Raw genomic sequence first — 27,037 nt, 5'->3', positions numbered from 1 at the left:
ACAGACTCTCTGCCTGTCCCTGACATACGTATGTTAGTCTTTAATACTAGTTGCTATTAAATAGAATTAGAATTCCTTCATTGGACATAGAAAATTTAATGGTGCAGGACAGCAGAAAACAGGATGAGACTGCAATATCCTATCCTATTGAATATAAGAATAAAGCTCCTATGCAGGCTAGGGAAAAGTCACAAAGAATAAAGGGGCAAATGAAAATGGAAAGAATGGTGAAATTTTATATTTTTGAGTAAGAAACTGTAGTAAAAACCAAACAGTAATACCACAACGATAATTATATTATGGTTTGGAGTAAGTGTGAAATGCCATTAAGTTCATAACAAAGTTAAATGAAAAATGTTAATATGATAAAAATATAGCTGTAATTACAAATAAGGAAAACATAATAGGATACATTTTATTCATTAATTTATCATTTGTTAATGACTTCAAAAAGTAAAAGCCAAGACACAAGGATATTTTGTTTCTCTCACTAATTTTAATTTTAATGTCTGTATACAAGGTTTAGATATTTAGTAGTTTTAATTTGTTTAAGCTGGAAGGAAAAACACACACACAAAGAAACATAGGACAAGTTCTCCTGGAGAGCTATACCCAAAAGAGGAACATCAGCACTGATGGTAACTCAGGATAAAAAGGTCCAAGAGTAAATTAGCTGTGTTGTTACATAAATAGAATTTAGTTAGAAACAGAGCTACTACTCTATTTCAAAGATATGAAATAGCAAATATCCTGACAAAACTCTTGTTCTTACTGTGTAGGACATGAAACAATAACCAATTACATATCTTTTAAAACTACTTGAATAAGCAATACTTACATAAAACATTGCTCAATATATCAGATGAGAAAATGGCTTAATATTGGTAATCATTCAGACCTTTATAGAGTATATAAATTCTGGGAAAGACACCAGTTTCAAAAATTAAAATGTAATGAATGATGGTGACATAAATTTATCTGAAAATAGTAAAATTTTCTTATAAAAATCGAATAACTGGCCAGGCATGGTGGCTCACACCAGTAATTCCAGCACTTTGGGAGGCCAAGGCCAGCGGATCACGAGGTCAGGAGATACAGACTGTCTTGGCCAACATGGTGAAACTCTGTGTCTACTAAAATATAAACAATTAGCCAGGTGTGGTGGCACATGCCTGTAATCCCAGCTACTTGGCAGGCTGAGGCAGGAAAATTGCTTGAACCTGGGAGGTGGAGGTTGCAGTGAGCTGAGATCACGCCACTGCACTCCAGCCTGGTGACAGAGCAAGACTCTATCTCAAAAAAATTAAATAAATAAATCCAATAACCAGGCCGGGTGCAGTGGCTCATGCCTGTAATCCCAGCACTTTGGGAGGCTGAGGTGGGGGGGAAATCACCTGAGGTCAGGAGTTCGAGACCAGATTGACCAACATGGAGAAATCCCATCTCTACTAAAAATACAAAATTAGCCAGGCATGGTGGCGCATGCCTGTAATCCCAGCTATTGGGAGGCTGAGCAGGAGAATAGTTTGAACCCGGGAGGCAGAGGTTAAGGTGAGCCAAGATCACGCCACTGCACTCCAGCCTGGGCAACAGAGCAAAACTCTGTCTCAAAAAAAATGAAAAGTAAAAAAAAAAAAAAAAAAAAATTTCAATAACCAGTGGCTTGTGATCTCACTGACTGCATAACCAAGTCAGCTGTCCTGAGACAGAGATGATTTTGGAGTTAAATGAGATTAGTTAAATCACAGAAGGTCTGTTGATTGTTGAAATGCCCAAACCTAATAAGGCAACTCTAAGAGAGAATAAAAATAAAAATAATGGTAATAGATTAAAAAAAATTTGAAGCTGTAGTTGTAAATCCTCTTAATGTAAGTTCAGTGGTCATTTTTTCCTCCCCTTTTAAAGGTGTTTGACAAATTTAAGAATGATAATTTAAGAGAATGATAAATTTTAACAGACTTATTGGATGAGTAATTTTATCAAATATTTAAAAGTTCTCTTCATTTGGATCCTGGTTGGTACAGCCTGTGGGTAAAAAGACTGCTTAAAGGAAGTGGTTATATTCCAATATAACAGACAAACACTATATATACACACACACACACAGAGTATATATTATATATACATATATACTGTATATACTATATATACATATAGTATGTGTATATATATACTGTGTGTTATATATATAGTGCATGTGTGAGTATATATAGTATACATCGCACATACACTATATACACTGTATGTATATATACACTATATATATATAGTGTGTGTGTGTGTTATGGTGGAATATAACCAGTTCCTATGTATATGTTATTTTGGGGGAACATGTTGTATCAAAATAAAATAGAAATTTAAAGAGAAGTGAACAATTTGGTGAAAATGGAAAGATCACACTTCTATCATTCAAAACAAAACAAAACAAGAACATTACACAAAATGAAGAGCAATAAGAATGTAAAACTACGTTATATCTGTCTAGGAGTTCTAACTCTCTGGAGGAAAATAACTATAGATATCACAAGCAAAGAATTACAATGCAGAAAAGATACTGAAGTAATATTACAATTAAAAAACTGAATAGTGAAAAGAACAATAATGCAAACATCAAAGGCTATTGTAAACAAAACATGCCACGATGAGAAACTCATGCAAAAAAACTCTTTTTAACATAAAAAGGAGAAATATTTGGCAATATCTAACAAAGCTATAAGTATATATCAGCTATGACTAAGCAATTCTATGTCTACATACAGAATGGCCATGAAGTCTAAAAACAGACTTAAAAGAGGGAGATACTGAATTGCCTTGATTACCTATTAAATCCATCCATAGTTTTTTCCTGTGAAAATCGGAAATAAAAAAACACTTTATACATTTATTTCAGTCAAATGATTTCTCACCAGTGTAAATTTTTGGTTGGCACGTAAGATGCCCAACAACACTAAAGGAATTCCCACATTCCTTACATTCATAGGGTTTATCACCAGTATGAATGCGCTGATGTTTGGTAAAGGATGAACTATGTCTAAAGGCCTTCCCACATGCCTTGCATTCGTAGGGTTTTTCTCCAGTATGAATTCTCTGATGTTCTGTAAGGGCTGAACTATGTCTAAAGGCCTTCCTACATACCTTACATTCATAAGGTTTCTCACCACTATGAATTCTTTGATGTTGAATAAGGGCTGACGTAAGTCTAAAGAACTTTCCACACTCCTTACATTCATAAGGCTTTTGACCACTGTGAATTCTTTCATGTCGAGTAAGTTCACTACCTACTCCAAATGCTTTCTCACATTCTTTACATTTATAGGGTTTTTCACCAGTATGAATCCTCTGATGTCTAGTCAGGGATGAACTGTTTCTAAAGACCTTTCCACATGCTTTGCATTCATAGGGTTTCTTACCAGTATGAATTCTCTGATGACGAGCAAGTTCTCTACATACTCCAAAAGCCTTTCCACATTCCTTACATGCATAAGGTTTCTCACCAGTATGAATTCTCTGATGTTCAATGAGCTGTGAACTAATTCTAAAAACCTTCTCACAGTGTATACATTTGTAGGGCTTCTCACCAGTATGAATTCTCTGATGTTCGGTAAGCTGTGAAAGAAATCTGAAGTCCTTGCCACATTCCATACATTTGTAAGTTTTCTCATCTGTATGGATTTTCTGATGTCGAGTAAGTTGGGCATGCACTCTAAAGGATTTCCCACAGAATGAGCATTCGAAGTGTTTCTCACCATCTTGAACTCTTTGAAGTGGAGTAACTTCTTCAACTCTTCCAAAGGTCCTTCTGTATTCCTTACATTTGCAGAACTTCTCATTATCAATTTTCTGGTATACATTAAGGTCTTTATAAAAACTACATGTATTCCCATATTCCATATATTTACAAGGTTTCACACCAGTATGAATATTCAGTTGTAACATATTGGAGTTGTCTATCCCAAAGGTTTTCCAACATTGATTGCATGCATAGTTTTTTCCACCAGTATGTATTTTCTGATATTCAGCAAACTCTAAGTCACAACTGAAGACCTTCTCATATTCCTTGTATTCATAGGGCTTCTCACTGTCATGAGTTCTCTGAGGTAACGTAAGAGATTCATGAGTTTTGTAAGTGGGCACATTTTCAGTGATGATTTTCATTTGACTGAAATATCCCACTTCAGGTCCTTGTACTTCAATCTTGCTTTTGCTTTGCCAGTCATTTCTGCAAATGGAACTTTCAAGGCCACGTAACTTGCTACTTTCCATTACCTCCCACTGAGAACCAGTGTTTTTAATAATGTCTTTTCCTACAGATAAATGCTTAGTCTCACTCCTGGACTCCAAATCTGAAAGAAAGGAAAAAATAATTTTCATGTACTACAAGAATAAAAGTTATGGAAAGAAGAGACAATTTAAGAATAATTCACCATATACATGAATTGGTTTAAAAAATGTTATGAAATTTAGAGAAAGATAAAGAGAGCTCACAGAATAACAGCAGAACATAAAGATTATGAGGAATGTGATTAAGTCAGTGGATCTGAAATTTGTGTGTTGGTCATCACCTGGTAAGCTTGTTGGTTAAACAGAATCAAAATCTGTAGATGTAGAACTAGTCATTAGCATCTTATAGAGATAATGCTAATGCAGATCAAAATTTTATAATCCATATATACTAACACTTTTGTGGTTTTCTTCCCCAAAAATAAACTTTACCAAGGATAATAACAAGGTACAGTTTGTAAGACCTCATTTTGCCCGGGCATGTGGGCTCATGCTTGTTATCCTAGCACTTTGGGAGGGCAAGGCAGGTGGGTTACCTGAACTCAGGACTTTGAGGCTAGCCTGGGCAACATGGTGAAACCCTGCCTCTACTAAAATACAAACAGCTGGGCATGATGGCACACACCTGTAGTCCCAGCTACTCAGGAGGCTGAGGCACAAGAATTGCTTGAACCCAGGAAGGGGAGGCTGCAGGGAGCTGAGATCGCACCACTGCGTAGACTCTAGCCTGGGCAGTGGAGCAAGAGTCCATCTCAAAAAAAAAAAAAAAAACCTCATTTTAACTCCATTCTGCTAATCATTTTTCACCTCCTAGATCAAAACAAATATCCTATCATTTAGAGCTATCCACAGGACATTTCATTTCACATAAACGGTCTCTTTGTATGCCAGCTTCTTTTCTTTGTTAAGGTCTCAAGATACCTGCCCTCAGAAAGGGCATATTAGTTGACCCTAAATAACTTCATTTCCATTTCTAATCCCGTATCTAGTGCCTTACCCTTATATATATGTTTTTTCAGTTGTGTATTCAGTACTTTTACACCATTTACTTCCTTATTCCTTAAATTCCACAAGGACAAATATAATAAATTTTCATGTGCCAATGTACAACAAGCCCTAAGGGCATAGTATATGATAATTAATAGAGGAAAAGTAAATCACTGAATGAATCCAAATAAAAATAAAAGTATATATACAAAGATAAGTCACTAGAAAACAACTATCAAAATAATTATGTAGCTATAAGAATAATGCCAGTTATCAATGCCTCCCAACCCTCATTGTATTAGTGATTACATACGTATATTTATAATACAGTAAGATACATAAATATGGTGAACATTCATATGTATTTATTTTCCAACTGCTTCTCCACTTACACATATTGTCCCACCATTATTGCTTATTCCCTTGTATGCAGAGCCATGACTGACATGTGGAATGAAGAAATACAATCAAGATGGGATGTGTTATTTACTTCTCTTCAACAGCATATTTACCTTTACTCTGCTGTCCTTCTAAAACCTATTTTTTCTTTTATGTTCTTTTACAGATATTCCTTTCCATTTTCTTATGCCAAAAGTCAACTAATGCTATACTTCCCCAAAATATAATATTTCAGATATTAAAATATCTGAATATAATTGTAACTACTGTTAGACTTACACAATTCTGAGCAAAGGCTTATGAGTGAAAAGGAGAATATGCTAACAAAATAATATGAAGAAGGTGGTCTAGGTACACAAGACTGTAAGGCACTTTGTAACAAAGGATTTTATGGACATCATCTGGAGGCGAACAATGAGAAAAGGGAATGCCTGAGGAAAACTCAGAGTGACACATGAACACAGAAAAAGGATAATTTTCTGTGACTTAATTATGTATAAGATGAAATAATGCAGACATCAATATCTGACAGAAACATTAAAACCAGATTTGAGTGCCAGTATCAATAAATCAAAAGTACTTTCAGTTAGAAATAAAGAAGCTCTCTACTAGGCTGGGTGCTGTGGCTGTCACACCTGTAATCCCGGCATTTTGGGAGCCCAAGGTGGGTGGATCACTTGAGGTCAGGAGTTCGAGAACAGCCTGGCCAACATGGCGAAACCCGTTTCTACTAAAAATACAAAAAAACTTAGCTGGGCATGGTGGCGCATGTCTGTAATGCCAGCTACTTGGCAGGCTGAGGCAGAAGAATCACTCAAACCTGGGAGATGGAGGTTGCAGTGAGCTGAGATTGCACCACCGCACTCCAAGCTGGGCAACAGAGTGAGACTATGTCTTATTAAAAAAAAAAAAAAAAGAAAGAAAAGAAAAAGAAGCTCTCTGCTAAATAACTGTTGGGTCAATGTGGAAATGTAATTGAAATCACAAAGTTTGTAGTGAACCATGATGTTGAAAACATTTGTAACTGATATCTATGGAACATAAATATATTTGTCTCATAAAAAGTAAAAACTTAAATGCTTGTTTTTAAAAAAAAAAAAAAAGAGTAAAAATAACCAATGTATATATCCTACTAAAGACAAAAGAACAGTGACCTAAAGAAAAGGTGAGAAATTAGCAAACAATCACGTGATGAAAACATACACAAAATGTTATAAGACTCCTATGCTAATAAAGCTGAAAATGTAGTCTAATGAATTAATTTCTTGGTAAAGAGATATTTAAAACCAACCCAAAAAGCAATAATAGTTGGAAAAACATTCCTGGAATGAGATAAAATTTTCTTTCTTTGTTTTTTTGAGACCGTGTCTCGCTCTGTCGCCCAGGTTGGAGTGCAGTGGCCGGATCTCAGCTCACTGCAAGCTCCGCCTCCCGGGTTTACGCCATTCTCCTGCCTCAGCCTCCCGAGTAGCTGGGACTACAGGCGCCCGCCACCTCGCCCGGCTAGTTTTTTTGTATTTTTTAGTAGAGACAGGGTTTCACCGCGTTAGCCAGGATGGTCTCGATCTCCTGACCTCGTGATCCGCCCGTCTCTGCCTCCCAAAGTGCTGGGATTACAGGCTTGAGCCACCGCGCCCAGCCGGAGATAAAATTTTCAAACACTCACTCCATGAAACAGAAGAACAATAACCATGCCTTATTGTCCTTGTTATTGAAATAAACCAGGTAATAAACCAGGAATCCTAGAACAAAGGCCTGGATCATGATCTAGACCCGGGGAGGTATGAGATGTACCCTGTAATGTTTTGTCAGAAAGAAGAAAGTTTTACAACAGTGGGTCACATCAAAGGGACACAAAAATAGCTTGAGGGAGCTAAAGTGCCACCATTTTGACAATACAAGAGTCAAATGAAGGGAAAAAAGTTTATGTACTGCAACATGCTAAACTAAACAAAACCAGAAAAATGCACTCATATCCAATTCAATGCCTGGGTCTGGGATAGGAAGGGTATGGAATGAGCCTTGGATAAGCTTTTGACAAAAAGTGACAATAAATTCAAAGGTTAAAGGATAAAGCCAAAGCACACAGAAATCACCATAAGAAACATGGCATCAGTATATCAAAATTTCATCCAGGCCGGGCGCGGTGGCTCAAGCCTGTAATTCCAGCACTTTGGGAGGCCGAGATGGGCAGATCACGAGGTCAGGAGATCGAGCCCATCCTGGCTAGCACGGTGAAACCCCGTCTCTACTAAAAATACAAAAAAAAAACTAGCCGGGCGACGTGGCGGGCGCCTGTAGTCCCAGCTGCTTGGGAGGCTGAGGCAGGAGAATGGCGTGGGCCCAGGAGGCGGAGCTTGCAGTGAGCTGAGATCCGGCCACTGCACTCCAGCCTGGGTGGCAGAGCGAGACTCCGTCTCAAAAAAAAAAAAAAAATTTCATCCAATATTCATACTGCTGGACATCAAAAATCAGACTCTGGTGGGCTAATGTATACTGAACATCAATAAACATAATGAGACATAATAGAAGGTATGAAAAATTCTAGAGCACCATTTGAGGTGGCTACTTATTTACAGTAATATAAAAGATATAATAATAATAAAAACAGGCCGGGCGCAGTGGCTCAAGCCTGTAATCCCAGCACTTTGGGAGGCCGAGACGGGCGGATCACGAGGTCAGGAGATCGAGACCATCCTGGCTAACACGGTGAAACCCCGTCTCTACTAAGAAATACAAAAACTAGCCGGGCGAGGTGGCAGCGCCTGTAGTCCCAGCTACTCGGGAGGCTGAGGCCGGAGAATGGCGTGAACCCGGGAGGCGGAGCTTGCAGTGAGCTGAGATCCGGCCACTGCACTCCAGCCTGGGCGAAAGCGCGAGACTCCGTCTCAAAACAAAAAAAATTAAAAAAATAAAAAAAAATAAAAAAAAAAAATAAAAAAATAAAAACAGCCTCTTTGCCTTTCCCATTAGAATTACAAAAGTTTACCAAAGAACATGACAGCAACTAACATAAAAGGAATGACAAATTGAAACACATTGATTCCAATGAGGACTTCCAAATGCAAAAACATTAGGTGAACCATTGAAAAGGAACTGTATAAAATGCCAAATTAAGACCAGAGAGATTGGTTTCTGACCACACTGTCTGAATTAGCTCTTTCTCCATCATTCTCTACCCCTTTATTCTTACACATACTGTTATATATATTCTCTACTTGTTTATTATACATCTCAAGAACTAGTATGTCAGTTCCATGGCAGCAGGGTCTGTATTGGTCTTGTTCACTATTGTACTGATATCTGTCTCAATGTAGACACTAAATAAATATTGAGGATATGAATGAGCATTTGTTTATGGTCAATATACACATACATAAGTCTAAATACAAGAGGAACTGGAAAACGGTGGCATTGAAGAAGATCTTAATTTCCTTCTCCAAGTGCCAGGCTTTTAAAAACAAAAACAAAAACAAAAAAACAGTCTGGGCCGGGCGCGGTGGCTCACGCCTGTAATCCCAGCACTTTGGGAGGCCGAGGTGGGTGGATCACGAGGTCAGGAGATAGAGACCATCTTGGCTAACATGGTGAAACCCCGTCTCTACTAAAAATACAAAAAATTAGCTGGGCATGGTGGTGGGCACCTGTAGTCCCAGCTACTTGGGAGGCTGAGACAGGAGAATGGCATGAACCTGGGAGACAGGACTTGCAGTGAGCCGAGATTGTGCCACTGCACTCCAGCCTTGGCAACAGAGCGAAACTCTGTCTCAAAAATAAAAAATAAAAATAAATAAATAAAAACCCACAAGCTTTTGAAGGGATTTTCCCAACAGAATCCCAGGGGCTCATCTCCTGGACCAGATGGGCTTTGTGCTTTGGCAATGACTTTCTATCCCTCAGTGGCCATCACTCACCTGGCCCTGTCTTCCTTCACATCTCATAAACTCTATAGAGCAACTTCCCTTCCTCCAATAAGGTGATCCCAATTGGATCAGAAATGGAAGACTGCTTACAACAAAGAAATGTAACAATGTATTTTTTTTTATTATAACCAATTTTTAAAATACAGCTTTGAGAATTGGTTAAAGTTTTACTAAATAAAATCAACATTATATGAAAAAGACAGAAAAAAGAATTGTGAGGGAACTGGAAAAACATTCACCTTAGAGTAACCACAGAATTATCACGTATAAACAGACTAGACAGGTAAGGAAAGGTCTTATGTTATTTAAACCCATACTAATTCTTTGTCTGGAGAAGCAGTGTAACAGTTTAAAATACTGTCTTTGGTGCCAGATTGCCTGGGTAGAAAGCCTTCCTCTGTAATTACGTGGCTGTGGAGCCTTTGCAGAAGTGCCTAAATACTCTCTGTTGTAAGCAACCTCTTCTGTACAACAATAATACAAACAGCACTTACGTCACAGAGTTATTGTAAGAATTAAACGAGTCATTTTTTTTTTTTTGAGATGGAGTCTTGCCCTGTTGCCCAGGCTGGAGTGCAGTGGCGCGATTTCAGCTCACTGCAACCTCCACCTCCCGAGTTCAAGCAGGTTCAAGCAATTCTCCTGCCTCAGTCACCTGAGTAGCTGGGACTACAGGCACACGCCACCATGCGCGGCTAATTTTTTTCTATTTTAGTAGAGACAGGGTTTCACTGTGTTGCCCAGGCTGGTCGTGAACTCCCGAGCTCAGGCAATCTGCCCGCCTCAGCCTCCCAAAGTGCTGGGATTACAGGCATGAGCTACCACGCCTAGCCATGAGCCAGTTATTTAAAGTGCTTAGGACGGGGCCAACTAGAAGGCAAGAACTATGGAAGCTGAGAGGAAAGTAAGTAACTTTCTGAGCTATTAAAAGGTCCTTGGTGGAATACTAATTTAATGTTAAATGCAACGTTCTTTAGCCATAAAGCAGGTGGGAGGAAATGAATATGAACTGTTTATCAATCCTTCAATATATAAATTGTAGAGATTCTTTTAACAATCATAAGAAATCAGGACACACGGTATCTTAAAAGTTCTCCCAGAAGGTGGGTAAGAATATAAAGTATTTATAGCAATTCCGACCTCAAACACAATGTACAGGTTGCACATCCCTAATCTAAAATCTGAAATTCAATTACAAAATCCAAAACTTTCTGAGCACTGACATGATGCCACAAGTGAAATATACATAACTACTTAACACAAACTTGGTTTCATGCACAAAACTATTAAAAACATGGTATAAAATTGCCTTCGGGCAACTTTATATGTGTATAAAGTATACATGAAACATAAATGAATTTTGCGTTTCAATTTGGGTTCCATCCCTAAGATGTCTCATTATGTATATGCAGATATTCCAAAATCTGAAAAAAATCCCAAATCCAAAACACTCTCATCCCAAGTATTTTGGATAAGGGATACGCAACCTGTAATGTCTCAATGATATGCTGTACGTGTTCCATAAGTCAAATCCAGCTCCTTGGTATCAAGGAAGGTAGAAATTATATGCAGGGCCTGAGAAGGTAAGAATATCATGAAGAATGTTAAATACTGATAGAGATGTCATTTGCAACACAACAACACTGAAAGCATGCCTTTGGAATCAGAAGTTCATCTAGTTTCTCAAAACATAGCCTTGAGGCCGTCGCAGTGGCTCATGCCTGTAATCCCAGCACTTTGGGAGGCTGAGGCAGGCGAATCACGAGGTCAGGAGTTCAAGACCAGCCTGGCCAGTGTGGTGAAACCCTGTCTCTACTAAAAATACAAAAAATTAGCTGGGTGTAGTGGCGGACGCCTGTAATCCCAGCTACTTGGGAGGCTGAGGCAGGAGAACTGCTTGAACCTGGGAGGCAGAGGTTGCAGTGAGCCAAGATCATGCCACTGCATTCCAGCCTGGGTAACAAAGTGAGACTCCATCTCAAAAACAAAACAAAACAAAATGAAAAACAAAATACAGCCTTGAGTTCACTGAATATCAGCTGATAGTCTAGAGCGTATATTCTAAGTTATTGGAGGCAGACAAATTTACCTAGTGAGAGTAAGTTGCTGTAGTTCTCCATCATCACATCCCAGTACAAGTTCCTCTGAGCAGAATCCAGATATTCCCATTCCTCCTGAGAGAAGTTGATGACCACATCCCTGAGTGTCACCAGTTCCTGAAACAACAAACCCGTACATTACAGGTAAAATTTAAGGAAATATTTTTGAGAAAAAGGCAAGATGAATTGCCTTATTGCAAGGGGACTGGACAGTAAACAAGGAGGCCAGGAGAAGACTGTGACACGGGAAGTAAGGAAATTAGTGCTTCCAAACCAGACTATCATCTTTAAAGACTCCCTTTGATCCACTGAAATCTTTCTGCATACTTATGGGATCTCTTATTTAGCCAACCATGTCTGGAAATTAATAACCAGTTTACAAATTAAAAGAAGTACTATATACAAGCACATTTCATGCTATGTGCCTGCCTCATGAATCATCAATAAATGTAAGTTTCTATACCCTCATTCCCCTGTACAGGAGAAAAATATCTAACTTTGAAAATGGGGTGTGAACAAAATTAAAGATTTCTTGTAGCTCCAAGTTCATTACTATGTGACATATTATGTCACATTATATAATACAATTTATTACTTCTAGCAACAAAGTTTTTAGTAAGTGTTTTTTAGTGGCTACAGAGTAGTTTTCTTGCTAAAAATTTGACAGCCTTAATTATACTGCAATGTTTAGGTTAGACAAGGTCTTCTCCAATTCTGCACCTACAATCATCATCATTTTATATGACCTGAGGCCATTCAACATCAAATCCAATCTACCTGGAAACTCAAGTCTGTGGAGAAGGTCAGAGTATGCCCAATTGTCAAACAGATCCATCTGCTTTTTCCCTATCCAAGATATGACAAGGAAAAGTACAGGGATTCCACTTCTGCTTTATATCTGCTCTTGACAAAGGACTGAACACACAGGAGTGTTGAACATTCTTTGGAGAATAGAGAGGCACACAGGAGGGACACTATGCTGTTAGACTCCAGCCCTTACTAGAAAGTGAAAAAGTATGGGGTTGTGGTGCAGGTTCTTTGACAGAGGTGTGTGGTAGGAAGAATCAGAAAAAAGAAATATCACAAAGAAAAGAGAAATAGTAACTTACATGGTCCATGGTTAGAACTGTAAAGAACTGGTCAGGGAATTCCACTTCTGGCATGACAGCATGAGGAGCTCCATGGACACGATCCCCAATGAAACTGTAAAAATTGTTTTTTAAAAAAGAATCACAATTTAAAGTCTCTGGAAATGGTGCTAGGAATGTACAGCAAATGAAGAAACATTAGTTTACGAAAATCTCCAAAAGCATGTTAAGAACTCTGAGAGTAGGCCTGGCGCGGTGGCTCAAGCCTGTAATCCCAGCACTTTGGGAGGCCGAGACGGGCGGATCACGAGGTCGGGAGATCGAGACCATCCTGGCTAACACGGTGAAACCCCGTCTCTACTAAAAAATACAAAAAACTAGCCGGGCGAAGTGGCGGGTGCCTGTAGTCCCAGCCACTCGGGAGGCTGAGGCAGGAGAATGGCGTGAACCCGAGAGGAGGAGCTTGCAGTGAGCTGAGATCCGGCCACTGCACTCCAACCTGGGTGACAGAGTGAGACTCCGTCTCAAAAAAAAAAAAAAAAAAGAACTCTGAGAGTCTGGACTATGTGAACCAAACCTGAGCCCTCCATTGTCCATTCTGTCTCGGTGAGAAAGACTCCACTCCAGCTAGGATAGCCAAGGGCATGGGGCTTCTTCGCCACTTCTCAACCCTTGCCCCAGTTGGATAGCTATCTTCCTAGGTGGGGTAAGACATCATCACTTTTCACTCTGCCCCAGTTACCTACCTGTTGCACAGCTGAAGAATGAAGACTCCCTTCCTCTGCCTCGCCCCAAAACATGAAATGTAGGCTTTAACTTGGATGTGGTACTGCTGAGCATACTGAGGTTCCAATTGCTGTGCCCTGGCTCCTGGGGCAGGTGTTCCATGCCCAAACAGGCAAGCCAGGGAGACCTGGCTGCCGCCCCATCTGCCATCTACCAAGCACTCAGCTCCTAAAGCAGGGGAATCACTTAGAGACCCATCTGCCATCTACCAAGCACTCAGCTCCTAAAGCAGGGGAATCACTTAGAGAGATGCATGCCATTGTCCATACCTCCAGCACTAGAACAGTAGCTCTGAGATTTTGTCCAGGGGGAGAAGTAGGCCATAGAACAGAGTTCTGTATTGCTCCTCAAAGGAACTGAATTGACTTGCAACAGAATGTGGAGAAATTTAAACCTAAGGGCAATGTCAAAAACTGAAAATTTTGGTGAAGGGCAATTGGGAGGAGGTTGATAGATTAGAGGTGTATGTTATACTATAGGGTGGTTTGTTTGCCAGACAGAAACTGAGAGACCACCTGGGAAGAGACATTCTATTGTCAGAACAAATCTCAAACACTGACCTCAAGAAAGCCCCAGTTTGATTATATTAGCCTGTGAAGCAACATATATTCCAGGGCACTTACGAAAGCAATACTGTCATTAAGTTGCAATCGGTGGTGCTAACAGCTGGGGGTGGTCAGGGAGATGCTCAAAGACAGCCCTGTCAAAACCACTATCATCTAATGCTGTCTGTAAAAGTAGGCAAGGCTGTACTCCAATGAGCAACATCAGGGATTTTACACCATGGTGAGAATAGACTTTACTAAAACAATCCAGAGTCCATTCTCATGCTGCTGTAAGGATACACCCAAGACTAGGTAATTTACAAAGGAAAGAGGCTTAATTGACTCACAGTTCTGTATGGCTGGGGAGGCCTCAGGAAACTTACAATCATGGCAGAAGGCACCTCTTTACAGGGTGGTAGGAGAGAGAATGAGAGCCGAGCTAAGGGGGAAGCCCCTTATAAAACCATCCGATCTTATGAGAACTCACTCACTATTAGAAGAACAGTATGGGGGAAACCACTCCCAAGATTCAATCATTTCCTCTTGGTCCTGCTCTTGACATGTGGGGATTATTACAATTCAAGATGAGTTTCGGATGGAGATACAGAGCCAAACCATATCACCGTCACTAAGCAAGTAAATAAGCAAGTACCAATAACAAGCCCTGAGGCAGAGGGTGTGGACAAAAGTACTGGAGTTCCAACTACTGTCTATAAAATCCACTTTCCACAAACAAGAGACAGGCAAAGAAACAGGAAAGTATGATTCACACACTGGAAAAGCAGCCCACAACAGAAACTGCTTGTGAGAGCAACCAGATTTAACAGGCAAAGACTTCAAATTATAAACAGGTAAAGACTTCAAATTATACATTATAATATATATTCAAATAGACAAAGGAAAGCATAAAGAAGTAAATGTAGGTATGATCATAATGTTGCATCAAAAGGAGAATATCAACAAAGAGATACAAATTATCAATAATAAACATGGAAATTCTGAAGTTACAAAGTAAAATAACTGAAATGAAATTTTCACTAGAGGACTCAAAAGTAGATATGAACTGGCAGAAGTATTAGCAAAGTTGAAGATAGATTAATAGCAATGGTGTAATCTGATGAACAGAGAGAAAACAAGACAAATTAACATCTCAGAGAAATGTGGGACCCCATTAAGCACACTGCTATAAACAGGAGTACCAGAAGAGAGATGAGAGAGAAAAAAAGCATTTAAAATTTACAAAGAAATAATGAATTTAAAATTCCCAAATTTATTGAAAAACATTAAACTGCACATCCAGGAAGCTCAACAAACACCAAGCAGGATAAATGCACAGAGATCCAAACATAGATGCATCATTATAAAAGCACTGAAATCCAAAGAAAGAAATGGAGAAAATCTTGAAAGCAGTAAAAGGAAACTGCAGTCTATAAGTGAAACTAATACAGAAGTATTAACTGCTGATTTCTCATCAGAAAAAAATGAAAGCCAGAAGGCAGTGGGATGACATATACAAAGTACTCACATACACAAAATACTTCAACCCAGAATCCTAAATCCATCAACATGCAAAAAAATGAAGTGACCCCCCACCTCACACCACTTACAAAAATTAACTTAAAATGGATTAAAGACTTAAATATAAGGCCTGAAACTCTAAAAATCCCAGAAGAAAACATAGTGAAGCTCTTGACATTGGTCTTGCAATGATTTTTAAAAATATAACACCAAAAGCACCTGAAACAAAAGCAAAAACAAAGAAATCTAATCAAATTAAAAAGCTTCTATAAAATAAAGGAAACAATTTAAAAAGTGAAATGACATTCTACAGAGTGGGAGAAAATATGTGCAAATTATATATCTGACAAGGGGTTAATATCTAAATATATAAGAAATTCATTCAACTCAATAGCAAAAAAAAAAAAAAAATCCAACTAAAAAATGAGCAAAGAACCTGACAGACATTTTTCCAAAGAAGATATACAAATGGTCAACGGGTATATAAAAAGGTGCTCAATATCACTAAACATCAGGGAAATGCAAATCAAACCGCAACGAAATATCACCTCACACCTAACAGGACTGCTATTATCAAAAAGACAAGAAAGAAAAAAAATGTTGACAAGGATATGGAAAAAAGGGAAGCCTTGTACACTGTTGGGGATGTAAACTGGTATGATCCTTCTGAAAAAGAGTATGGAGGTTCCTCAAAAACTTAAAAATAGAACATTCATACAATCCAGCAATCCTGCTTCTGGCTATACGGCCAAAAGAAATGAAGTCAGTAACTTTTTTCCACCTGCACCGAGACGGAGTCTTGTTCTTTCGCCCATGGTGCAGTGCAGTGCTGCAATCTCGGTTCATTGCAACCTCTGCCTCCAGGGTTCTAGCAATTCTCCTGTCTCAGCCTCCCGAGTGGCTGGGATTACAGGTGTGTGGCACCATGCCCGGCTAAATTTTGTATTTTTAGTAGAGATGGGGTTTCACCATATTGGCCAGGCTGGTCTCGAACTCCTGAGCTCATGATCCACCCACCTTGGCCTCCCAAAGTGCTGGAATTACAGGCGTGAGCTACCACGCATGGCCAAAGTCAGTAACTTGAAGAGATATTTGCAGTCCTTGTTCATGGCAGCATTATTCACAATAACCAAGGTATGAAAACCTAAGTGTCCCTCAATGGGTGGACAGATAAAGTGTGCTTGTATGTGTGTGTATATACATAAGTATGTGTCAATTATGTCTCAGTAAAACAAAGGGGGGTGGTTATCCTTATGCAGCAAACCTGTATTTCAAAACTTAAGACCATTTCAAAACTTAAGATGAAAAGACATTTCCAGATAAAAACTGAATTTACTGCTAGCTGACTGACCTTAAAAAGTACTCAAGGAAGCTCTTTAGGCTGGTGATCCCAGGTAGTAATAAAAATCCATATGAAAAAACAAAGAGAAGAGGCCGGGCATGGTGGCTCACACCTATAATCTCAGCACTTTGAGAGGCTGAGGTGGGAAGATCACCTGAGGTTGCGAGTTCGAGACCAGCCTGATCAACATGGAAAAACCTGGTCTCTACTAAAAATACAAAATTAGCCAGGTGTGGTGACACATGCCTGTAATCTCATTTACTTGGGAGGCTGAGGCAGAAGAATCACTTGAACCCAGGAGGCAGAGGTTAAGGTGAGCCGAGATGGCGCCAAGGCACTCCAGCCTGGGCGACAAGAGCGAAACTCTGTCTCAAAAAAAAAAAGAGAAGCAAGGCAATTTTATGTAATTGTAAATGACAGTATACATATATATCTCTTCTCCTCTTAACTGATAGACAAATTTTATGAAACAATGTGTATATTATGTATTATTGGGCCCATAACATACAGAAATGTAATATATTTGCTAATAATAACACAAAGAAGGCAGGGGAAAGCAAAGTTGTACTGGGCTAAGGAAATGAATCCAGATGGTAACTCCAATCCGGATTATCTGGACCTCATAAGGAGAACCCAAAGTGAGAAATCAGACTGACAAAATAGAAGTTATAAATGTATAAAAGTTCTCATTTTTTTAAAACATAGATTTATTTAATGTAAAAATTACAACGATTGGTTGAGTTCGAAACATCTGTAGATGTAATGTGAAGACCTATATTACTACAAGAGAAGATAAAAGGAAATAAGAGTTATATAGGAGTAACATTTCTCTATCTCACTTGAATTAAGCCAATATAAATCCGAAGCTGTTTCTGAAGTAAGATATTTGCCAGAATAAATCTCTAAGCAGCAAAGTATTCAGAGTGCTGCTCGGTTTCTCTTAACTAGAGTAAAATGTGAGAAGAAACAATACAAAGATGGGATTTATAACATGGAAGCAAAACATAGAGATTTGAAAATTCTCAGCCTGAGCATGTAAATCAAAAGACATTTAGGAAAGTAAACCAAGGGTGTGACCAAGTGACTTTTTGGTAAGAGTGTGGCTAGAAAGAAGCCAGATGCTTTTCATCATGACAACAGGAGAATGAATCCAATGGCACTTCAGAGAGCTTCAAGGCTGCTCCTCCCATCACAGGCCCAGCGTGCGAGGGCCTTGAAGGCAGGATGGTTTCAAGGGAAGGGTCTAGAGCACTCATGGGGCTTGCTGCCCGGGGCTGCCTCAAGTCTCTGCCCCTCCCATCCCAGCACAGTGCTCCTTGGCTGCCCTAGTTGTGGCTCCAGTGGGCCCAGGTGCAGTTTAGTCCCGGCTCTGGAGGGCAAAGTGGTGAACCTCAGCATGTACATGCTGCTGATTTTGCAAGTGTGCAGAGTGCACAAGATGTAGAAGCACGGCATCCTTCAAAGAGATTTTTCTTTTTTGAGACAGAGTCTCACTCTGTCGCCCAAGCTGGAGTGCAGTGGTGCGATCTAGGCTCACTGCAACCTCCACCTTCTGGGCTCAAGCAATTCTCTTGCCTCAGCCTCCTGAATAGCTGGGATTACAGGTGTGCCATGCCTTGGAGAGCCCCAGGGCCTAGACAGAGACCCACTACAGACGCAGAGCCACTGCAGACAGTCCCCCCTACGGCAATGTCCAGTGGAGTCATAGAGACTGTGCCATTCCCCAAACCCTAGACCTGTAGAGCCAGCAGAATGCAACATGGGCCTGGGAGAGCCAGTGGCACCTGACTCCAACCCAAGAGAGCTGCAGTATGAACTGTGAACACCAAAGCCCTGGTGGCAGGGTCCCTTTGGGCCTTTGGGGTCCAACCCCCATCCCAGTGTGTCTGGAACATGCGACAAGGAGTCAAAGATGATTATTCTCCAGGCTTAAGGTTTACTGTTATTTGCCCTGTTCAGTTTTGGACCTACTTGGGACCAGTGACCCATACTTTCTTATCTGTTTTGAAATAGAAATGCTTGTCCTGGCTGGGCGTGGTGGCTCATGCCTGTAATCCCAGCACTCTGGGAGGCCAAGACAGGCGATCACCTGAGGTCAGGAGTTCAAGACCAGCCTGACCAACATGGAGAAACCCCGTCTCTACTAAAAATACAAAAAAATTAGCCGGGAATGGTTTACGCATGCCTGTAATCCCAGCTACTTGGGAGGCTGAGGTAGGAGAATTGCTTGAACCCGGGAGGCGGAGGTGGCGGTGAGCCAAGACTGCACCACTGCACTCCAGCCTGGGCAAAAAGACTGAAACTCTTGTCTCAAAAAAAAGGGGAAAAAAAGAAATGCCTGTCTTATGCATCACTGAATTTTGGAAGCACGTAACTAGTTTGGTGTCACAGGTACGCAACTAGAGAGCAATTTGCCTCAGGATGAATCATCACATGATATAGATATCAAGATGAGACTCTGCCCTTTAAGTTGACTTTAAAGTTTATGCTGAAATGAGTTTTAATACTTTGGGGGCTATTGGAAAGAAATGAATGTATTTTGTATGTGAGAAAGACATGAATATGGGGGGAGGGGGTCCAGGGGCAGAATGTAACATGTCCTCTCCAAAATTCAGATGTTGCCAATGTGATAGTATTAGAAGGTGGAGCCTTTAAGAGGTGATGAGGGCTCCTCCCTTTGTGAATGGGATTACAGCCTTCATAAAAGAGGCTCAATGCAGACTTCCTTGTCCTTCTCCCTTTTGCATGTGAGGACACACGTCCTTTCTGGAGGATGCAGCATCAAGGCACCCTTGGAAGAAGACGGTTGAACCTGATGATGCCTTGATCTCGGACTTCATAACCTCCAGAACTGTGATACATTTCTGTTCTTTATAAATCAGGTATTTTCTTATAGCAGCACAAACAGACTAAGAAAGTTGTCTATGGGTGACTCAGCTGCAAAGCTGCAAGCAGATTGAGAGTAAGACGACAGAAACAACAGTCAAGCCGAGAACCAAATCAGGAACACAATCCTGTTTAAAATTACCACTAAAAGAATAACATACCTAAGAATACAGCTAACCAGGGAGGTGAAAGATCTCTACAATGAGAACCACAAAACACTGCTCAAAGAAATGAGATGACACAAATGGAAAAACATGGTAGGAAGAAACAGTATCATTAAAATGGCGATACTGCCCAGGGCAATTTATAGATTCAATGCTATTCCTATCAAACTACCAAGGACATTCTTCACAGAACTAGAAAAAGCTATTTAAAAATTCACATGGAACCAAAAAAGGGCTTGAATAGCCAACGCAATCCTAAGCAAAAAGAACAATGCTGGTTGCATCACATTACCTGACTTCAAGCTATACTACAAGGCTACAGTAACCAAAATGCAATGGTCTTGGTACAAAAACGGACACACAAACCAATGGAATAGAATAGAGGACCTAGAAAGAAAGTCACGCACCTACAACCAAGTGATCTTTGACAAAGTCAACAAAAATAAGCAATGAGGAAAGGACTCCCTATTCAATAAATGGTGCTGGGATGACTGGCATATGCAGAAGAATTAAAGTGGACCCGTACCTTTCAACATATACAAAAATTAACTCACGTTTGATGAAAGGCTTAACTAAAAATCCGAGAAGAAAACCTAGGAAATACCCTTGTAAACATCAGCCTTGGCAAATAATTTATGACTAATTCCTCAAAAGCAACTGAAACAAAACAAAAATTGGCAAATGAGACCTAACTAAAGAGCTTCCGCTCAGCAAAAGGAATTATCAACAGAGTAAACACCTCCCTACAGAATGGGAGAAAATATTCACAAACTATGCATTTAACCAAGGTCTAATATCCAGAATCTACAAGGAATTTAAACAATTCAACAAGCAGAAAACAACCCCACTCAAAGTGGGTAAAGGATATGAACAGACCCTTCTCAAAAGACATACAAGCAGTCAACAAACACACTTTTTAAAATGCCCCACACCACTAACCATAAAAGAAATGCAAATCAAAACCACAATGAGTTAGCCATCTCATATCAATCAGAATGGTTGTTAAAAAGTCAAAATGGGCCGGGCGCGGTGGCTCAAGCCTGTAATCCCTGCACTTTGGGAGGCCGAGATGGGCGGATCACGAGGTCAGGAGATCGAGACCATCCTGGCTAACATGGTGAAACCCCGTCTCCACTAAAAAATACAAAAAACTAGCCGGGCGCGGTGGCGGGCACCTGTAGTTCCGGCTACTCGGGAGGCTGAGGCAGGAGAATGGCGTAAACCCGGGAGGCGGAGCTTGCAGTGAGCTGAGATCCGGCCACTGCACTCCAGCCTGAGCGACAGAGCGAGACTCCGTCTCAAATAAATAAATAAATAAATAAATAAATAATAAAAAATAAAAAGTCAAAATGAACAGATGTTGGTGAGGTTGCGGAGAAAAGGGAATGCTTATACACTGTTGGTGGGAGTGTAAATTAGTTTAGCCACTGTGGGATGCAGTTTGGAGATTTCTCAAATAACTAAAAACAGAACAACCATTTGACTCAGCAATCCCATTACTGGGTACATACCCAAAAGAAAATAAATCATTTTACCAAAAAGACACATGCACTCATGTTCATCACAGCACTATTCACAATAGCAAATACACAGAATCAACCCAGGTGCCCTCAACAGTGGCTTGGATAAATAAAATGTGGTATACATATGCCATGGAATACCATACATAAAAAAGAACAAAATCATGTCCTTTGAAGCAACATGGGTGCAGCTGCAGGCCATTATTCTAAAAGCATTAATGCAGAAAAAGAAAATAAAATACTGCATGTTCTCACTGCTAAGTGGGAGCTAAACACTGGGTACAGAAAGACATAAATATGGGAACAATACAACTACTAGAGACAGGAGGAAGGGAGAGAAACAAGAGTTGAAAAACTATTGGGTACTAGGTTCACTACCTGGAAGACAAGATCAATTGTACCCCAAATCTCAGCATCATACAATATACTCATGTAACAAACCTGCAAATGTACCCCCTGAATCGAAAATAAAAGTTGAAAAAAGAAACCAAAAACAAAAATGAAGGAGAAACTAAAACATACCCAAGTAAATAAAAACTGACGAACATCATTTGAAGACACGCCATAATAGAAAAGCTAAGGGGGCCCTGCAAGTTGGAATAAAAAGACAGTAGAAAGTAACTCAAAGCCACGTACAAAAATGAAGAACAGGCTGGGCGCGGTGGCTCACGCCTGTAATTCCAGCACTTTGGGAGGCCAAGGTGGGCAAATCACAAAGTCAGGAGTTCAAGACCAGCCTGGCCAACACAGTGCTAGCTGGGCATGGTGGCAGATGCCTATAATCCCAGCTACTCAGGAGGCTGATGTAGGAGAAGTGCTTGACCCCGGAGGCGGAGGTTGCAGTGAGCCGAGATCATGCCACTGCACTCATGCCTGGGTGACAGAGTGAGTGAGACTCAGTCTCAAAAAAACAAACAAACAAAAAAAAAAGCAAATACAAAAGTCTATCGCATCTTGGGCTTGTAGGTCCTTTTAATTTCCCCAATATGATTTATAAGACTAATGAATGCATAAAACAGTCATTACAAACCAATGTTAAAGGGCACACAATGTATAAAAATGTAATCTGTGACAAAACAACATGAAAAGGAGCAGAACTGTATAGGAACAAGTTTTGGATATACTATTAAAGCTAAGGAGTGTGCAACAGTTTTGACTCAACAAGTCTGGAATTTTGTTTGTTTGAGACAGGATTTCACTCTTTCGCCTAGGCTGGAGTGCAGTAGTGTCTGGAATGTTTAAACCCTGCCTATTCCAAAGAAAGTTCTAGCCCTTGACTAACACCTAGAAGATAAATTCTGGCCCCCGGAATAGCCAGCTCTTATTAATTTTAATGTGATCCTTTCACTAGTGGTAAAACAACAACAACAACAACACTTTTCTGAGTTGTGTGAGTCCATCTAGCAGTCAGTGAACCTGAAAGTGGTCTTGGAGTTCCCTGACCAAAGTCTATTAATTCAAACCAGTTATTTGTAAATGTAAAATATTCACTGTAATCTCCAGAACACATGCTAAGAAAACAATCAGATTATATAAAAGAAATGACAACGGAATTAAAATGGTACAGTACAATAAGTCAATTAAAAACAAAAGGAGGCCAGGCATAGTGGCTCATACCACCAATCCCAATACTTTTGAGGGGAAGCTGAGACAGGCAGATCGCTTGAGCCCAGGAGTTCAGGACCAGCTTGGCCAACATGGTGAAACCCTGTCTCTACCAAAAATACAAAAAAATTAGCCAGGCATGGTGGTGCTTACCTGTGGTCCCAGCTGTTGGGGAGGTGGGGGGTTGGGGGGTTGGGGGCTGGAGCTAGGGTGGGAGGATCACTTGAGCCCAGGAGGTTGAGGCTGCAGTGAGCTGTGATTGCACCACTGAACTCCTGCCTGGGTGATAGAGTGATACCTTGTGTCAAAAAAAACCAAAAAAACAAAAAAAAGGGCCAGGCCTGGCGGCTCATGCCTGTAGTCCCAGCACTTTGGGAGGCCAAGACAGATACATCACCTGAGGTCAGGAGTTCGAGACCAGCCTGGCCAATATGGTAAAATCCCATCTCAACTAAAAATACCAAAACTAGCCTGGTGTGGTGGCAGGCACCTGTAATCCCAGCTACTCAGGAGGCTGAGGCAGAAGAAGCGCTTGAAGGAGGTGGAGGTTGTAGTGAGCCAAGATCACGCCACTGCATTATAGCCTGGGCAACAGAGCGAGACTCTGTCTCCAGAAAAAAAAAAAAATTCATATGACATTGCAAGAGATTCAGAATAGCCAAAACAAAGCTGGAAGACTGGTATTTCCCAATTCAAAACTGACTATAAAACCACAGTAATCAAGACTGTGGGGCACTGAATATGGATAGATATATTGATCAATGGAATAGAACTGAGTGGAAATTTAAACCAGTGTAACTAGGGTCAAGTGATTTTTGACAAGGTTGCCAATCTAGTGAAATCGAGGAAAATAGTCTTTTCAACAAATGGTGCCAGGAAAATTGAATATCCACATGCAAAAGAATGAAATTGCATAATTCCTTAACAACACATAAGAAAAGTAACTGAGGCCGGGCACGGTGGCTCAAGCCTGTAATCCCAGCACTTTGGGAGGCCGAGACGGGCGGATCACGAGGTCAGGAGATCGAGACCATCCTGGCTGACACGGTGAAACCCCGTCTCTACTAAAAAATACAAAAAAAAAAAAACTAGCCGGGCGAGGTGGCGGGCGCCTGTAGTCCCAGCTACTCGGGAGGCTGAGGCAGGAGAATGGCATGAACCCGGGAGGCGGAGCTTGCAGTGAGCCAAGATCACGCCACTGCACTCCAGCCTGGGCGGCAGAGCGAGACTCCGTCTCAAAAAAAAAAAAAATAATAAAAAAGAAAAAATAAATAAAAAAGAAAAGTAACTGAAAACAGATCAATGACCCAAATATAACAGCTAAAACTATAAAACTCTTAAAAGGAAATGCAGGGGTAAGTCATCATGAACTTGTATTTGGCAATGGATTCTTTTTTTTTTTTGAGATGGAGTCTCACTCTGTCACCCAGACTGGGGTGCAGTGGCGCCGTCTCGGCTCACCGTAACCTCCACCTCCCAGGTTCAAGTGATTCTCCTGCCTCAGCCTCCCGAGTAGCTGGGATTACAGGTACCTGCCACCATGCCTGGCTAATTTGTTGTATTTTTAGTAGAAGACGGGGTTTCACCATGCGGGCCAGGCTGGTCTCAAACTCTTGACCTCAAGTGATCCACCCACCTCTGCCTCCCAAAGTGCTGGGATTACAGTCTGAGCCACCGCATCTGGCCTATATTTGGCAATGGATTCTTAAATGATGACACCAAAAGCACAAGCAGCAAAAGAAAATTTTGATAAATTAGGATTTATCAAAACCAAAAGCTTTTGTGCATCAAAAAGTCATTATAGAAGAAACTGATAAGACAGCCTGCACAATGTAGAAAATATTTGCAAATCATATATCTCACAAGCATTTAACATCCAGAATACCTAAAAACTCCTACGACTCAGCCCAACAAAAAGACAAAGAGCCCAAGTTAAAAACTGGCAAAAGACTTCAGTAGACATTTCTTCATAAAAGATGAACAAATGGCCAACAAGTACATGGAATGATGCTCAAAATCATTAGACATCAGGAAAATAATAACAGAACCATGAGAATAACATCAGCAAGATGGCATTTGAGGAAGCTTCAATTCCCTATTCTCTATTGAAACATTTAAAAAACAACTAGAGACTAGCTAAAATATCTTTGTAAGGGTCTGGAAATCACTCAAAGACTGTAACTATCAAACAAATGCCCAGTCAAGAGAAAGCCACTTCAAAATGGTAGTGACTTTGTTTATTATGTTACTGGTGCCCTTAATCCATCCGTAGCGTAGCCTGGAAGAAGCAGCCCAGTTCCCATTTCCCTCCTTCAGGCCAGAAGGAACAAAGCAGAGCTTATTTGGAACATGTTAATCTGTCTGCGGGCTCCTTGAGGTACTGAGGTACTGGTTTCCATTTTGTCTGATTTTTTTTTGAGATGGAGTCTCGCTCTGTCATGCAGGCTGGAGTGCAGTGGCTCACTGCAACCTCCTTCTCCTGGGTTCAAGCAATTCTCCTGCCTCAGCTTCCTGTGCAGCTGGGATTATAGGCACCTGCCACCACATCTGGCAAAATTTTGTATTTTTAATAGAGATATTTTAATAGAGAGTTTCACTATGTTGGCCAGGCTGGGCTCGAACTCCTGACCTCAAGTGATCCGTCTGCCTCGGCCTCCCAAAGTGCTGGGATTACAGGCGTGAGCCACTCTGACTTTTGAGTTTTGACATGTAAAAAGCTGCACAGCTCAGATCTCAGGCAGGTAAAAGCCACAAAGGTCAGTGGGTACTGTGGTGCATCAAAGCTAAAACACTATTAAAACTAGAAATAAGTGCAGCAGCACTGCAGGATATAAGATCAATATGCAAAACTCAATGATATTTTAATTGCCTGGACACCTGTGGATACTTGGAGCAAACGATTACCGGTGGAAAATATAATGTAACATCAACGGCCTAAAAAGCAAGGATGAGACCCTACGGAAATTAAGGCATTTGAAAGCAGTTATGCATATTGGGGAAACTGGTAAAAGCACATACACAGGTGCAAGCACAGGCACGCTACAGACCCAGGAAAAACATAAGACTTTAGACTTTCACCCTGAGATGATCCCAAGGCTCTAATTAGTGAAGATCTTCTCCAACGGTCTGCATAAATTAGGAGAAGTAGCAGTTTCTTCAAATGCCCAATTTTCAACAAAAGACTGCAAGGCATACAAAGACACAGGAAGACAGGGTACCATCAAAGGAGCAAAATAAATTACCCTTGAAGAAACAAAAGCATTGGAGCAAATAGAAAAATACTTTGTAGGCCGGGCGCGGTGGCTCAAACCTGTAATCCCAGCACTTTGGGAGGCCGAGGCAGGCCGGATCCCAGCGAGGTCAGGGAGATCGAGACCATCCTGGCGAACCACGGTGAAACCCGTCTCTACTAAAAATACAAAAACTAGCGAGGCTGAGGTGGTGAGCCTGTGGTCAGCCACTTTCGGGAGGCTGAGGCAGGAAGAATGGCGTAAGCCGGGGAGGCCGAGGAGCTTGCACAGTGAGGCAAGGTCGGCGCCACTGCACTCCAGCCTGGGTGAGCAGGCCAGACTCCGTCTCAAAAAGAAAAATGCTTTGCCTGTAGTCCAGCTGGGAGGCTGAGGCAGGAGAATGGCGATAAGCCAGATGAGCTTACAGTGAGCAAGATCAGCATACTACCTCCAGCCTGGGGCGACAGAAAGCGAGACTCTGTCTCAAAAAAAAAAAAAAAAAGAAAAATACTTTGTAAAAACTGTCTTAAATATGCTTATAGAGCTAAAGGAAAACTGAAAAAGAACTAAAAAGGAAATCGGGAAAATGACATATCAACGAAGAGAAACAAATTATTTTTTAAAAAACTGGCTGGGTATGGTGGCTTATGCCCGTAATCCCACC

At 40.6% G+C, this 27,037-nt stretch overlaps 1 protein-coding gene across 8 annotated transcripts in view; it reads right to left on the bottom strand.

Annotated features, from left to right (window-relative positions):
* Window positions 1-2,192: 2,192 nt before the first annotated feature.
* Window positions 2,193-27,037, bottom strand: part of ZNF529 (zinc finger protein 529) — a 50,870-nt gene continuing 26,025 nt past the window's right edge. For 5 of the 8 annotated variants that reach the window (XM_017952867.3, XM_009194260.4, XM_009194258.4 and 2 more), the window contains 3 exons: window positions 12,799-12,892; window positions 11,680-11,806; window positions 2,193-4,343 (listed from right to left, as the gene is read on the bottom strand). In XM_017952867.3, coding sequence (XP_017808356.2) covers window positions 2,887-4,343; window positions 11,680-11,806; window positions 12,799-12,852 — 1,638 coding nt within the window. In that variant the 5' untranslated portion in view covers window positions 12,853-12,892 and the 3' untranslated portion in view covers window positions 2,193-2,886. Of the gene's footprint in view, window positions 4,344-11,679; window positions 11,807-12,798; window positions 12,893-13,523; window positions 13,732-26,221; window positions 26,481-27,037 lie in introns of those variants that run through there. The other 3 variants (XM_031659578.1, XM_021930349.1, XR_004180302.1) reach the window with 3 other exon arrangements.

This window comes from Papio anubis, chromosome 20 (genome assembly GCF_008728515.1).
Source record: "Papio anubis isolate 15944 chromosome 20, Panubis1.0, whole genome shotgun sequence".
In the NCBI taxonomy this organism is placed as follows: Eukaryota; Metazoa; Chordata; class Mammalia; order Primates; family Cercopithecidae; genus Papio; species Papio anubis.
This window is presented reverse-complemented; position numbering and strand designations above follow the sequence as displayed.